The sequence below is a fragment of the Rhinatrema bivittatum genome, chromosome 6 (genome assembly GCF_901001135.1).
Source record: "Rhinatrema bivittatum chromosome 6, aRhiBiv1.1, whole genome shotgun sequence".
NCBI classification, from domain to species: domain Eukaryota; kingdom Metazoa; phylum Chordata; class Amphibia; order Gymnophiona; family Rhinatrematidae; genus Rhinatrema; species Rhinatrema bivittatum.
This window is the reverse complement of record NC_042620.1, coordinates 182,661,991-182,678,780: the sequence shown is the minus strand read 5'-3', so window position 1 is coordinate 182,678,780 and position 16,790 is coordinate 182,661,991. Positions and strand designations below refer to the sequence as shown.

At 41.9% G+C, this 16,790-nt stretch overlaps 1 protein-coding gene across 2 annotated transcripts in view; it reads left to right on the top strand.

The window, feature by feature from the left end:
* ALS2 (alsin Rho guanine nucleotide exchange factor ALS2) overlaps nucleotides 1–16,790 on the top strand; it is a 282,347-nt gene that overhangs the window by 163,799 nt on the left and 101,758 nt on the right. For both annotated transcript variants that reach the window (XM_029606273.1, XM_029606274.1), the window contains exons 14-15: nucleotides 8,965–9,096; nucleotides 9,925–10,053. In XM_029606273.1, coding sequence (XP_029462133.1) covers nucleotides 8,965–9,096; nucleotides 9,925–10,053 — 261 coding nt within the window. The remainder of the gene's footprint in view (nucleotides 1–8,964; nucleotides 9,097–9,924; nucleotides 10,054–16,790) is intronic.

The window sequence follows — 16,790 nt, the reverse complement described above, 5'->3', positions numbered from 1 at the left end:
TACAATGGTTTTATTTTAATTATAATTTTTTATTTTATCATTGTTGTAAACCATTTTGGTCAATTTGCTTTGTTGAAATGGTATATAATATACTTTAAATAAATATTTTTAAATTGTACATATAAAGAATTGTAATCAGTCTGGGACAAGCTGGTCTGCTGGCAATTGTGGAGACAAGTCTATGAACTATAACTGTTGAGATAACTAACTCATAAAATTAACCCCTAATGAAATTCTCCTACTAAACATTAGCTGGTGTCAGGTCTGTTTATAGCCTACCGTTTTTGAGTGGGTCTTGGAATATATTTCAAATATTTTAATTGCTTTAAAATGTTTAAAATAAATATATGTTTTGGAGGGTAAATGATAGTGTGTGGCGTGGCAAAGTGAAACTATTCAGACATTGGCTTGCTGATACCCCAGTTATGAGCAGTATTCATAAGAACATAAGGCTTGCCATACTGGGCCAGACCAAGGGTCCATTAAGCCCAGTATCCTGTTTCCAACAGTGGCCGAGCCAGGTTATAAGTACCTGGCAGGATCCCAAGGGATAGATTCCAAGCTGCTTATCCCAAGAATAAGCAGTGGAATTATGCAACTCTGCCTTAATGGTTAATTGACTTTTCCTCCAGGAACTTGTCCAAACCTTTTCTAAACGCAGATATGCTAATAGCTTTCACCACATCCTCTGGCAATGAATTCCAGAGCTTAATTATGCTTTGAGTGTAAAAATATTTTCTCTTTATTAGTTTTAAATGTATTATCCAATAACTTCATTGTGTGTCACCTGTCTTTGTACTTTTCGTAAGACTAAACAACTGATTAATGATTACTCGTTCCATTCCACTCATTATTTTATAGAATTCTATCACATCTTCTCCAAGCTGAAGAGTCCTAACCTTTTTGCCTTTCTTCATAGGGGAATTGTTCCATCCCCTTTTATCATGTTGGTTGCCCTTCTCTGTACCTTTTCTGATTCTGCTAAATCTTTCCTGAGATGTGGTGACCAGAACTGAACACAAAACTCAAGATGAAGTCTCATCATGGAGTGATACAGAGGCATTATGATAGTCTGTTTTATTCTCCATTCCTTTCCTAATAATCCCTAGCATTCTATTTGCTTTCTTGGCTGCTGTTGCACACTGAGCAGAAGATTTCAACATATTTCAATGATGACACCTAGATCCTTTTCCTGAGTGGTGACTCCTAATGTGGAATCTTGCATTTTGTAGCTATAATTTGGGTTGCTCTTCCCTAAGTGCATCATTTTGCACTTGTCTATATTAAATTTCATTTGCATGCCCAGTCAGTCTCCCAGTTTTGCAATGTCCTCTTGCAGTTTCTCACAATCCTCTTGTGATTTGACAACTTTGAATAATTTTGCAAATTTAATCACCTCACTTGTTTTTCCCATTTCCAGGTCTTTTATAAATATATTAAAAAGCAGCGATCCCAGAACAGATCCCTGGCGCACTCCACTATTCATTTTTTTCCATTGGGAAAATTCCCTACTCTCTGTTTTCTATGTTTTTAACAGTTAGCAGTCCACAGTAGGGCACTGCCACCTATCCCATGACTTTCTAATCTCCTATGAAGTCTCTCATGAGGAACTTTGTCAAATGCTTTCTGGAAATCCAGATACACTATATCAACTGGTGCACATTTATCCACATGTTTGTTCTCGCCCTCAAAAAAAAAAAATGTAGCAGATTTGTGAGGCAAGACTTCTCTTGGCTAAATACATTATGGCTTTGTCCATTAAACTATGCTTATGTATATGTTCAGCAGTTTTGTTCTTTATGATAGTTTCTACCATTTTGCCTGCTCCAGCCATCAGACTTCCTGGTCTGTAATATCCTGGATCACCGCTTGATCCCTTTTTAAAAATTGGTGTTACATTGGCAACCCTCCAGTCTTCAGGTACCATAGATGATGTTATTGATAGTTACAAATTTCCAATAGCAGGTCTGCAATTTCATTTCTCAGTTCTTTCAGTACTCCGGGATGTATAATCCATCTGGTCAAGGTGATTTGCCTCTCTTTAGTTTGCCAATTTGCCCTAGTACATTTTGTAAAAGTTTGCCTCCCTCCCTATTCCTCCAAGCTAGGGTGAAACCCACAGCCCTTGGCACACAGCATGCAGCTCTGCAGACAGCCAAGCCACAGCTTGACTAGTACCCTCTTTCTACCTCCCTCCTTACTTCTCCAAGCCAGCATCAAACCCATGGCCCTTGATGCTTGGAGCACACACTGATTACTGCCCAAGTTCTTGTCTCTAGCCATTGTTTTTCACTTTGTCCTATGCAGTACATATTTTTCTCACAGGACAAGCAGGATGGTAGTCCTCACATGTGGGTGACATCACAGGATGGAGCCCAATCATGGAAAAAAACTTCTGTCAAAGTTTCCAGAACTTTGACTGGCCCCTACTGGGCATGCCCAGCATGGCACTAACTCTGCAGCCAGCAGGGGTCCCCCTTCAGTCTTCTTTTTTTCTGCACAGCAGTAGCCTCGTGGTAAAGGAGCTCTGAAGAGATTCCTGACAGGAATTTTCCTCACGGAATTACTAAAAGTTAAATTGCCCCAAAGGGGTCCCTCCTCTAACTTTTCTCAGTCCGCGGTACTCCGGTAAGTTTTTACCCGTTTCCCGTCTATTACTGCCTACTGGCCGTCGAACTTTCCACGGCTCAATTTTTTGCCATGGCGTCGGGGTTTCGTCGGTGCCAGGACTTTACCCGCAGCTTGTGTATCACAGACCCCCATAAAGTCTGTCTAATGTGTCTAGGATGCGAGCACGATGTCTTGACCTGCACCAAATGTGCCCTAATGACACCGAAGGATCGCAAGGCCAGAATGGAGAAGATGGAACTTTTCTTCCGTGCTCAAACCCCGACTCTGTCCATTGCATCGACGTCGTCAGAACCGGCACCATCAACTTCGCGCCAGCATCGACCACGACTGGTGACCGACCGGCATCGATGACTTCTCGGCCATCGACACCCTCTACTACCCCTCAGGATAGAGGGGATCGCAGGGAGAAACATCGCCATCGACACCGTAAGACTTGGACCATCAAGGGAACAAAATCATCGACCTCGCCATCGTCCGAGCTGCTGTCGAAGAAACCCCGTCCAGGAAAGGCACCGACCATTCCTGCGACCAGGTCACTAAGGCAACCCTCACCCGATCAGGGATCGGGAGCTGTGACTCCACCTTTAACGGTGGTCCCTCCGGCTATGCCTCTGTTCCGGAGCCGGGGCTGCTTGCTTCAGGTCTCTGAGAAGAAGTGGACCGGATGGTTGAGGAGGCCATCGACAAGGCGATGCAACGTCTTCAGGTTCCTCTGGCACCGACACCGGCACCACCTGTGGAACCGACCATAGACCCGATTCCGGCAGCACTGGCACTGCTGCTATACAGGATGGGAAGCGCTTATGGCCGCTTTTCCACCGATGGATCCCGGGTCTCCGATGGCTCTGATGTTTTCCCCACTGACAGCATCATCGGGAGGAGAAACACCATTCCGCATCCCTCCATCGGGAGTTCTGCCTCAGCCATCGATGCCAATATGTCCCTCGCCACCGACCCATCCATCGATGCCTGCACTGGTGAGTTCGATTTCATCATCGGTGCCTCCGATAATTCCTCCGATTCCTTCGGAGCCTAGACCGGGACCTTCAGGTATCCAACCATCCTGTCCCCCTCTAGTTCCTAGAGGGACGGGTGCTGATCCTTATGATACCAGGGCTGATGATACCTCAACAGACACCAGTGATTTACCTTCACCACCTTCACCCACTGAGAGTAGGAAGCGTTCTCCTCCAGAGGACCCCTCCTTTATAAACTTTGTGAAGGAAATGTCTGAATTGGTTCCCTTTCAATTACAGTTGGAACAGGATGATAGGCACCAGATGATGGAGTTGCTCCAATTCCTCGATGCCCCCAAGGTAATCACCTCTATTCCCATCCATCAGGTCCTTCTCGATCTCCTCAAGAAGAACTGGTAACATCCTGGATCAATTGCTCCAATACACAGGAAAGCTGACACTACCTATTTGGTGCAGTCAGCCCCAGGTTTTCAAAAATCACAGCTTGATCACCACTCTGTCGTGGCAGAGTCTGCACAAAAGAGGGCAAAGAGGTCAAAGCCTCACTCGTCTGTTCCTCCTGGAAAGGAACAGAAGTTCCTAGATAACATTGGTCGCCGAGTATTCCAAGGGGCCATGCTCATCTCCCGAATTGCTGCCTATCAGCTTTATATGACCCAATATAACAAGGTCATTTTTAAGCAGATACAGGACTTCTCAGACTCCCTGCCTCAGCAATTTCAAGAACAATTACAAACCCTATTAAACAAGGGTTTTGAGGCAGGCAAGCATGAGATTAGAACATCTTATAACATTTTTGACACTTCTACCAGAGTGTCTGCATCTGCTATTTTGGCGAGACGGTGGGCCTGGCTCAAGTCTTCTGACCTTCACCCAGAAGTACAAGACTGGTTATCTGACCTGCCTTGTGTGGGAGATAATCTGTTTGGCGAACAGATTCAACGGACGGTGGCAGAATTAAAGGACTATCATGAGACCCTAAGACAGCTCTCTTTGATGCCTTCTGACTTCTCCTCAAAACAGCCCTTCAGAAAGGACTCTAAGAAGTCTTACCCGCCACCAACCAGATCCCGTGCCACGAGACCTTATCAAAAACCACAGTCTTGTCAAGTCCATAAACAAAAACCACAAGCAGCTCCTCAACCAGGACCTGCTTCAGGTTTTTGACTTCCACCTAGAGAGCAGCAGCCAGATTCCTCTGTCGCACATGCCAGTGGGAGGTCGATTGTGCCACTTCCACAACATGTGGCCTTCAATCACATCCGACCAATGAGAATTGGCAGTCATTGCTCAGGGTTACTATCTGAACTTTCTTGCCCTGCCACCGGACTCCCCACCTCTACAGATGTGGAGAACATCCGAATACTCCATTCTTCTGGATCAAGAGGTTCCCCCCCCCCCCCCCTCCTCCAGTCAAGAGCAATTCTGGGAGAGCCTCAGATTCCGACCCCAGATGGAGGCAATATCCCCGGAGGGTCCCGCTGAGCAGTTAGGTGGAGCACAAGCACCGCTGCTCCTGGGAGAAACCACGCTAAGTCCTGGGGCTCCTACAACACCTAATCCACCAGGTGACGCTGTGGACTTAGGTTCAAGACAAGGATGGATGGCGTTGCTTGAATTGAGCCCTATTGGGGAAGCTGCAGCTGGAGAAACCGTGCCATCAGAGAGATCGGGAGGCCCGTTCATCTCCTCCCACAAGTGGAGGGCGACTTCGGCTTAGACCGAGCTGCAACCAGCGAAATGGGAGCTGGATTAGCAGTGAAGATTTCTCAGACTCAAAGACCTCCAGACTCTCAAGGTACTTCTCTACCGCAAAGTATAAATATAATGCCTTTTTTGTTGGATGATAAACCTAAAGATATGACTATGGAACTTATATGGCAGGCAGTAATGTCGACCCAAAAGGCATTGTTGACTTTGTCTTCAAATATAAAAGAAATGCAAACAACTTTATATAATTTGACCCCAGAAACAAATAAACATGCAGTTAATTTTGGTGAAAGTGGATGAAGAATTAAACTAAAGCAAGTACAGCTTTCTATAATTCAAGGAGAATCTATGTTGGGGAAAAAGTTGGAAAATATAGAGAATTCACTTAGATATAATAACCTAAGGATATTGAATTTTCCGAAGTGTAAAATGACTTCACTGAAAGAACAATTGAGAATTATTTTCAAGAAATTCTGTTATTACCATCAGATAAGTTTCCAAAGATTTTAAAGGCATACTTTTTACCGAAGAATAAAGAAGAAGATCAAGCAAATGGAAATTTATTACAAGAAGATGTGGCATTAAATGTTACTGAGTTAATAGAGACTTCTTATAGAACTCAAATAGAAATGCGAGGAACTTTACTGGTGAAATTTCAGTCATCGGAAGATAGAGATGATATATTAAAACTATATCTAAATAAAAGATCTTGCTTGTACCTAGGGGAAAAATTATGGGTATACCCGGATGTCTCTAAAGAGACTCAGATAAGCCGTAAAAAATTTCTAGTTCTTACAAATCAGGCCAGAACTTTTGGGATTCAGGTAAACATTAGATTTCCTTGTAAATGTATAATGAAAGTGGAAGGTGTAAGATTTGTTTATTATGAACCTGAACAGTTAGAGGAAATACTTGGAGAGCCGTAGGAGTAATGAGACGGAGTAATAACATCTTCGTATTGTAGGAAAAATGGTGTATACTCCTTGATCTCTCAATGTTTGGTTTAAAATTATGTATGAGTGTTTGCTTGCAATAGGAACACCCCCCTGATATTGTTTTGTAACAGGGAGTCTAGATTATTTGTTGGAGGGCAATTTATAGTATATGTGTTCTCCTTGGATAACATACTTTGTTATACTATGTACTCCTGAATTATGTTGTTATTAATTTGATTTGTCAAATTTGAAATATGCAAAATAAAAAATTCAAAAAAAAAAAAATATCAGGAGGCAAGCCTCTTAAAGACAAAATACAGTGTAACAATTTAACAAAGTAATTCTAATAAATTATAGTAACAACAACAAACTAAATTTACAATAACTTATTTAACAGTACAAATTTACTGATTCGATATGTTCCTGCTGGAGAGAGGAGATGGCAGTGCTATAAAAACCATAAATAAATAAATAAATGAAAAAAAGGAAAGGGAGCTGTGATTAACTTTTTGATGGGAATGCTTTCAGAAAGAGCCATGTTTTGAGGTTCTCTCTGAAGGATGGCGTAGAAGGGTCAATTCTGAGTGGAGTTGGGAGAGTGTTCCAGATATGGGGACCTACTATTGACGCAGCACGAACTCGTATGGTTACTCGATGAACTTCTTTGATGGAAGGAGTTGTAAGTAAACCAGTGTCGGATGAGCGGAGGTTTCTTGTAGGGAGGCATGTGTTCAGTGGCTTTTGTAACCAAGTGGTATTATCATTATATATCGCTTTGTGGATAAGCATGATAATCTTATATTGAGACCTGAATGATATGGGTAACCAGTGTAGCTGTTTGAGTATAGGTGTGATGTGTTCTGATTTTTTGCTGTTCGTTACAGATCTTGCGGCTGCGTTTTGAAGGAATTGGAGGGGCTTGGTAGTGGTAGTGGGCAGGCCTATTAAGAGGCCATTACAGTAGTCTAACTTTGCGAAAAGGAGGGGTTGTAAAACTGTCCGGTAGTCTGGAAGATGTAGCAGAGGTCTGAGTTTCCTAAGGATCTGTAGTCTGTAAAAGCCTTCCCTAATTAGTGTGTTTATATTATTTTTAAAGTTCAGTTCCTTAACCAGGGTAATTCCAAGGTCTCTAACCGTTGCAGGCATTTTGTATTTAAGTATATTGTGGGATCTATGAGAGGCGTTGACGCTATGTTGGAAAGGTGTAGAATTTCTATTTTGCTCTGATTAAGAGAAAGTGCCATTTATGAGAGGACTTCATTTATATCAGAAAGATATAGTTCCCATTGATTAAGTGTATGCTTGATGTCATCTTTGATGGGAAGCAGAATCTGAACATCATCGGCGTATAGGAAATATGATAGGCCTACTTTAAGGTAGTTGCATAATGGAAGCATATAAATATTGAAGAGGGTTGGGGATAGGCAAGAGCCTTGAGGGACTCCTTGTGGTAGGGGTATTAGGTCTGAAGTTTTATTTTCGTATGTTACCTTGAAAAATCTATTGGAGAGGAATGATTGGAACCATTGAAGGACTGTGCCATTGAGACCAATTTCTCTTAGCCTGTGGAGAAGAATCTTATGGTTGACAGAATCGAATGCAGCAGAGATGTCAAGATGTCAAGAAGTACTCAACGCACAATAAAGCTCTGGAATTTGTTGCCAGAGGATGTGGTTAGTGCAGTTAGTATAGCTGGGTTCAAAAAAGGTTTGGATACGTTCTTGGAGGAGAAGTCCATTAATGGCTATTAATCAATTTTACTTAGGGAAAAGCCACTGCTATTAATTGCATCAGTAGCATGGGATCTTCTTAGTGTTTGGGTAATTGCCAGGTTCTTGTGGCCTGGTTTTGGCCTCTGTTGGAAACAGGATGCTGGGCTTGATGGACCCTTGGACTGACCCAGCATGGCAATTTCTTATGTTCTTAAGTATAAGGACGAAAGAGGTCCCTTTGTCAAATCCCCGAAGTATTGTATCTATAAGGGTAAGTAGTAGTGATTCCGTGCTGTGACCTTTCTTGAAACCATGTTGGGTGGGGAGAAGTATATTATGATTATCTAGGAATTCCGAAAGTTGGTGGTTAACTGTTTTCTCTATACTCTTGGCCGGGAATGGTAAGTTGGAGATAGGCCAGTAATTAGACAGGATAGTCAGATCCAGTTGAGGTTTTTTTTAGAATAGGTTTTACTACTGCGCGTTTAAGGGAGTCTGGGAGGAGACCTTGCTCAAGAGAAAGGTTGACAACGTTAGAGATGGGTCTTGCTAGGCAATTTGGGATTAGTTTGCGGGTTTTTGTAGGTATGGGGTCGAGTGGGTGGGCCGTTGGGTTAACTTTTCGGATGATGTCAGATTGTTTAACTTATTACAGTTTTATGTGAAAAATCTGCCAAATAAAATATTTTTAAAAGAACCCTGCTATGTTGAATTTACTTTCTTTTTTTTTTTAATGAAAGTATAAAGTAAAAGGATAGTGTACAAATTGCCAGAAGAACTTAATGTGGCTTTTGCAGATTACACTTTGAAGTCATAAGTCTGTCGCTACAAAATTTTGCCCCTTCTACACCATACTGAAAGTATTGCCTTCATTCTCCCAAAAGAATTCAGACCCACAGAAACTGAAACATTTCCTCATGAAATGATGTCTGTGTTCATAGAGAATTTTAATTCTAAACAGTTAACATTTTTTTTCTTAAAAGTTGTTTTCTTTCATAGTCTTCTCCAGAGTACCAGAAGTTGCATGATTCCAGCTCTTGCTACGAGTCTCTTACAGTCCTTCTTGGCAAGAGGAGGAAAGAGGCAGAATATACATTTAGCTTTTGGAGAACCTTCCCTGGAAAAATGACGGTATGATGATTCTGATATACTAGTAAAATGGCAGTCATACAGAAGCAGAAACCAAAGCTGATGTCATCTTGTCAGACCAGCCCATTCTAGCAAAATTGCCTTGTTGATCATTCCAGGTGGCCCGGTGCCTTGTGTTCACTGTTTTCAGGCAGAATACTTGAGTTCAGTGCCCATCCCTGGCTCCTGATGCTTAGGTTGGCTGGGGTAGGAAGTAGTTCTCAAGTATCCATCACAAATCCCCAGTATTTGAGCTGTGTACTGCAACATCTTGTAGATGGCCAGAGAAAAGCATTGAATTGGCTGTACAGAGCTGCATCCTGATCTATGCAGCACTTTCAATCCTGTAGTGACTGAGGAGAAAACAGTAAAATTGCTAGAGGTACATGCTAGTAGTTGGTTAGCCGAAGTCTTGGAGTAAGTCTGTATAGCTACTTTTAAAGAACTTTTCATTTCCCTCGCTTTTTAGTTCTGTGTTCTATTTAATCTCTGCATTGGGGCTTTCTAAATGTGTAATGTAAAGGTAACATTGTTCTCATATTTATCCAGGATCACAATGTAGTTTAGTTAAAGACCCCAGTTCACTTGGATGCTGAACAACCTGCCTGTGCTCAAATGTAGTTTATAAAGTATTTTTGAAGGCTGTTGATAGCAATGTCTTAGTGATAAATTGCTTGATAGAAGATTGGCTGTGTGCACTACAGTCTTGTAACATTAGGACTTTTGGTTGTATTCTTTTGTATCTAAGTATTTTTTTTCTTTTCAACCTGAATCTGAACTACAAATACTACTTTTTGCTTCTTATTGAGTGTTTCTCTTTGTAAATGTCAGGATTCCTTGAGGAAGCCGGAACGGCGGCTCATCTGCGAGAGCAGTAACCGGGGATTGTCCCTGCAACATGCTGGCAGATTCTCTGTCAACTGGTTCATCCTCTTCAATGATGCACTGGTCCATGCTCAGGTGTGTGCAGGCTAACAGAGGGGCAATGATAAGGTTTGCAGGAGGAACATTTTTTTTCACATATAATCCAAAGAATATGACCATAGCTAATAGATCTAATAGAGGTCAATATTCAAAGGGGTTTGTCCAGATAACTTTTGGTTTGGCAAGACAAATCCCAATTTTGACTATATGACCCTTTTAACTGGATACATTTTATCCAATTAAGCCATTAACCACATAAAATGTATCCAGATACATTGGAGGCATTCTGCAGCAATGTATCCAGATACATTGGAGGCATTCTGCAGCATTTCAGGGTGGAGTTAATTTAGCCTGATAACCTCAATTTTCAGAGTTAACTGAATAAGTTATTAGGTTAAGTCTGGGTGTATCTCAGAGCATAATTAAAGTTATCTAAGTATGGGGTAGATTTTAAAACCCCTGCGAGCGTAAATCCTCCCGGATTTATATGTGCAGGGTACTCGCGCGCCAGCGCGCGCAAAGCCCGGGACGCATGTAAGTCCCGGGGCTTCGCAAAAGGGGCAGGAAGGGGCGGGTCCAGGGGTGTGGCGACGGTTCGAGGGCGGGCCGGAAGGGCGGTCCCGAGTCCCCCAGCACTGTGGCCTGTGCTGGGGGATGCCGGGGCGGCGCACGCAAGTTACGCCTGCTTGAAGCAGGCGTAACTTGCCCAACAAAGGTAGGGGGGGGATTTAGGTAGGGCTGGGGGGTGGGGTAGATAGAGGGGAAGGTGGGGGGACACAGAAGGAAAGTTCCCTCTGAGGCCGCTCGATTTCGGAGCGGCCTCGGAGGGAACGGAGGCAGGCTGCGCGGCTTGGCGTGCGCAGGCTGCTGATTTTGCGCAGCCTTGCGCGCGCCGACCCCGGATTTTATAAGATACGCGGTGTACTTTTGTTCGCGCGCGCATATGTTTTGAAGATCTACCTCTATGTGTACCAGGCTAACTTTACCTTAACCGTCTATATTCAAATTATATAGCCAGTAAAGTGCCAAAAAAGAATTTAAAAAAATAAATTTTCAGGCTGGCAGATCCCTTCCCTACCATCCGGTCCCATTAAATGCCCATTAAATTGTCAGGCGATTGCCCAGCCTCCCCCTCCCCTGAAACCTCCAAAAGATTGTAATAAAATTGAGCTTGAGTAGCCCTAGCAGCCTCCTCTCCCCTTGCATGATTTTTATTAAAACTTCCGTTTCATCCAGCCAGACCAGTCAAGACATGGATTATGCCTCAATATCACCCCTTAAAGGCTTCCTTGCTGACCTCAACCTGCCAGTATTCTCTGTCTCCAGCAGATGGCAGGCAAGCATCCTGTGCTGTATGCTGAAGCCTGGTTACACCTCATGAAGAAGACAGAAATTTGGATGGCAGCTCCTGAGTTGAAAGTCTTGTGCTCCCTCCCTCTGAGCACAGCCAGTAGTTGTACAGGGGTTTTTACTCGCTAAGTCACTGGAATCGCCCCTCTTTCCCCCCCCCAGCCCATGCTGCTTCTCTCCTCATCTGTGATCTTGCCTCTAATTTTTCTTCCCTTCCCCTGAGCCCTTTGGTTGTGCCTGGTTTATGCTTTTTAAAGCTGTAAAGAAAAAAAATGGAAGCCAGAAGAACAGTTTGTCATCTGCAGGCTGAGGCTGGAAAGGTAATGGAGGAAGTTAGGGCATCTCTTCAGGAATGCAGAAAGCATTCAATTTTCAGTGAGTGTAATTTATCAGGCACTGGGATGGGGAACCTCTAAATTTTGTGGGGAGGGGGACAGGGTAGCATGAGTCATCTGTCCCAGGAGGGCAGCATCGATGGAATTGTCTGCAGGCTGTTTCTGCTGGCGTGCTTACTGCCGTGCAGGAACAGTGGCCATATTAGAATAGTGAGAAGGGGATAGCTCAGAGCAGGGGCATCCTACACTAGTACCAGGCAGTCTGACATTGCAGCAGTCTGGTCTGCCCCTCTGAAAGGTAAGGTTCCAAGAGGAGTAGCTCCCATTTCTTCAAGTGGAGATGATTCTTTCCTCTTCCTGGGCCTCTATTTCCACAGAGTTTGTGTTTACTGAGGATTCGATACTGGCACTGATTTCATCTTGGTGTTGCTCAATATTTCAGCTGCTTTTGACACTCTTGATCATGATGTTCTATTAGTATGCCTGTCTGAGATTGAGATTTCTGGAATTGTTTTGGCTTAGTCATAGTTGTCAGATTGTTTACAACAGGTGCGGTATAATTCAATGCTGTCGACTGTTTTTCACTTTCCACCAGTATCCCTTAAGGATCTTCCCTTTCCACCACCTTGTTTAATATTTCTCAGCCCAATCTGCAGGCTATTATCAGGCCTAGGCCTGCGGTATAGAATATACACAGACTATATTCAATTTTTTCCCCTGTCACATTGGATATAAAGAAACTTTGTCTAATAATCTATTTTCAAACTATTAGGACCTGGCCAACTGATCATAAGAACATAAGAAATTGCCATGCTGGGTCAGACCAAGGGTCCATCAAGCCCTGCATCCTGTTTCCAACAGAGGCCAAACCAGGCCACAAGAACCTGGCAATTACCCAAACACCTAGAAGATCCCATGCTACTGATGCAATTAATAGCAGTGGCTATTCCCTAAGTAAACTTGATTAATAGCAGTTAATGGACTTCTCTTCCAAGAACTTATCCAAACCTTTTTTGAACCCAGCTACACTAACTGCACTAACCATATCCTCTGGCAACAAATTCCAGAGCTTTATTGTGCGTTGAGTGAAAAAGAATTTTCTCCGATTAGTCTTAAATGTGCTACTTGCTAACTTCATGGAATGCCCCCCTGTAAATAACAGAGTCACATCTACTCGTTCAAGATCTCTCATGATCTTAAAGACCTCTATTATATCCCCCCTCAGCTGTCTCTTCTTCAAGTTGAAAAGCCCTAACCTCTTCAGCCTTTCCTTATAGGGGAGCTGTTCCATCCCCTTTATCATTTTGGTTGCCCTTCTCTGTACCTTCTCCATTGCAACTATATCTTTTTTGAGATACGGCGACCAGAAGTGTACACAGTATTCAAGGTGTGGTCTCACCATGGAGCGATATAGAGGCATTATGACATTTTCCGTTTTATTAACCATTCCCTTCCTAATAATTCCTAACATTCTATTTGCTTTTTTGACTGCTGCAGCACACTGAGACGACGATTTCGATGTATTATCTACTATGACGCCTAGATCTCTTTCTTGGGTGGTAGCTCCTAATATGGAACCTAACATCGTGTAACTACAGCAAGGGTTATTTTTCCCTATTTGCAACACCTTGCACTTGTCCACATTAAATTTCATCTGCCATTTGGATGCCCAATCTTCCAGTCTTGCAAGGTCCTCCTGTAATGTATCACAGTCTGCTTGTGATTTAACTACTCTGAATAATTTTGTATCATCCGCAAATTTGATAATGTTACTCGTCGTATTCCTTTCCAGATCATTGATATATATATTGAAAAGCACTGGTCCAAGTACAGATCCCTGAGGCACTCCACTGTTTACCATTTTCCACTGAGAAAATTGACCATTTAGTCCTACTCTCTGTTTCCTGTCTTTTAACCAGTTTGTAATCCACGAAAGGACATCGCCTCCTATCCCATGACTTTTTAGTTTTCGTAGAAGCCTCTCATGAGGGACTTTGTCAAACGCCTTCTGAAAATCCAAATACACTACATCTACTGGTTCACCTTTATCCACATGTTTATTAACCCCTTCAAAAAAATGAAGCAGGTTTGTTAGGCAAGACTTCCCTTGGGTAAATCCATGTTGACTGTGTTCCATTAAATCATGTCTTTCTATATGTTCTACAATTTTGATCTTGAGGATAGTTTCCACTATTTTTCCCGGCACTGAAGTTAGGCTCACTGGTCTATAGTTACCCGGATCACCCCTGGAGCCTTTTTTAAATATTGGGGTTACATTGGCCACCCTCCAGTCTTCAGGTACAATGGATGATTTTAATGATAGGTTACAAATTTTAACTAATAGGTCAGAAATTTCATTTTTGAGTTCCTTTAGTACCCTAGGATGCATACCATCCGGTCCAGGTGACTTGCTACTCTTTAGTTTGTCAATCCGGCCTACTGCATCTTCCAGGTTGACAGTGATTTCGTTCAGTTCGTCTGACTCATCACCCCTGAAAACCAACTCCGGAACTGGTATCTCCCCAACATCCTCATTAGTAAACACGGAAGCAAAGAATTCATTTAGTCTTTCTGCAATGGCCGTATCTTCCCTAAGAGCCCCTTTAACCCCTCGGTCATCTAATGGTCCAACCGACTCCCTCACAAGTTTCTTGCTTTGGATATATTTAAAAAAGTTTTTATTATGAGTTTTTGCCTCTATGGCCAACTTCATTTCAAATTCTCTCTTCGCTTGTTTTATCAATGTTTTACACTTACCTTGACAATGCTTATGTTTTATCCTATTCTTCAGATGGATCCTTCTTCCAATTTTTGAAGGATGATTTTTTGGCTAAAATAGCCTCTTTCACCTCACCTTTTAACCATGACGGTAATCGTTTTGCCTTCCTTCCACCTTTCTTAATGCATGGAATACATATGGCCTGTGCCTCTAGGATTGTATTTTTAAATAATGTCCAAGCCTGTTGAACACTTTTAACCTTTGCAGCTGCACCTTTCAGTTTTTTTCTGACTATTTTCCTCATTTTATCAAAGTTTCCCTTTTGAAAGTTTAGTGTTAGAGCTGCAGATTTACTTATTGTCCCCCTTCCAGTTATTAGTTTAAATTTGATCATGTTATGATCACTGTTGCCAAGTGGCCCCACCACCGTTTCCTCTCTCACCAAATCCTGAGTTCCACTAAGAATTAAATCTAAACTAGCTCCCTCTCTTGTTGGTTCCTGAACCAATTGCTCCATGAAACAATCATTTATTACATCCAGGAACTTTATATCTCTAGCAAGTCCTGATAACAGATTAGCATTTAAATATAGAGAAGACTGAGATTATTAGACAAAGTAGATCTGCCAAGCCTGTTACAGCTTACATTTTGAAGGTTCTGTAATTCCAATTGTTAGTGAGGTGAGGAATTTAGGAATTATTTTTGACCAGGGAGTGTCCTTCAATTTACATGTTAAAACTGTAATGTGGAACTCCTTTTTCAAGTTAAGAATGTTTCGGAATCTTAAACTATTTGATTTCCATGAAGTTTTACAGGCCTTGGTTTTGCCAGGATTATACTATTGTAATTTAGTTTACTTAGGACCTCCATCAGCTACATTGTGAGCTTTACAGACAAGTCAGAATTCGGCAGCATGAGTTCTTACAAGATCATATCATTTTGACCATATCATGCTAATTATTTTTGTTACACTAGTTACTGACTGAGTGAAGATCTGCCTTTAAAATACTAACCTTAATAAAGCTATGAATAATGACTCTCCTCAATGCATCAACTCCTTGTTGAAGATCTACAGGCCAACAAGAAGCCTTAGATTACCAAGACAGTGTCTGCTCAATACTCCATCCGCTCATGCAGGGAGATTCACAGAACCCAGGGAATGAATGTTTGCTATATCTGGTCTTATAAAGGCTTGCTTCAAAACTTTTAAGAAGAACCTGAAAACGTTCACTGTTTGGTCAAGCCTTTTCTCCATTCCAGTGAAGTTTAATTGCCAAAATTGTTCAGGTTAATATAATATATTGACCATTGTAACTCCAATATTTAAAGAGGGCAACTAGACATGTGAGCCTGACTTCAGTGCTGGGAAAAATAATGGAAACTGTTATAAAGAATGGTCTGTGGTATTTCTTAGCTCGCTGGACAACTCCAAGGCCAGGGTCACATTTCTGAGCCTGTTAAAGATCAGCTTTCCGTATTGAGGGTAACCCTTCAAACTGGCAACTTGGGCAACAGACAAGGCAGTGACAGATGCGACTAGCATACTTTTGCTTCTGCCTCGTCTGGGGGTTGATACAAGGCTTTTATGCCATCCTCTAGCACCTGTATCCATTGGTCTGAGCCTTCCTTACTGTAGAGACCCTTCATGATAGAGCATCAGCATCAAAGTTGGCCTTACCAGGATGATATTTTAAATCAGTTATATGTTGCTGAAGTGGCCAGCCATCGGTGCCCTATTGCATTGAGCTTAGCAGTGGTGAGTACATAAGTCAATGGATTATCTGTGCATACAGTGAACTTGGCATCATATAGGTAATCATGGAATTTTCCCACTATAGCCCTTTTTTTTATTTATGAATTTTCACAATATTATTACAAGTATACCTTGTTTGTAATTACAGAACCAGTATAGCAAATAATACGAATCTCATCAATCAAGGCAGGAAAACAAAATCAACATTCATTATACTATTGTTCTGACTAAACACAGGAAAATAAGATAATCCTTCTTTACCTGAAACAGATGGAAAAATGAGCAACAAATTTCTATATTGTAATTAATCACTTAGAAAAGGTACAATGATACCCCTAACTTATTCTATACACCAATTATCCTAATTCCCGAGAAGACTTTTCAATTGTTCAGGGTCCATAAAAGAGTAATCTTTTCCCTCCAATTTGACTGCACATCTACATGGGTATTTTAATTTAAAAAAAACCAAAACAAAAAAAACCCTTTATCTATAACCTTTAAAGCTAAAATTTTTTTCCTGTGCAGCTAGGTATTTCTTATTAAATCGGGAAAAATCCAAATTCTTTGTCCATAAAATGTTTTAGTTCTGTTACGGAAAAAGAATTTCATGATATCT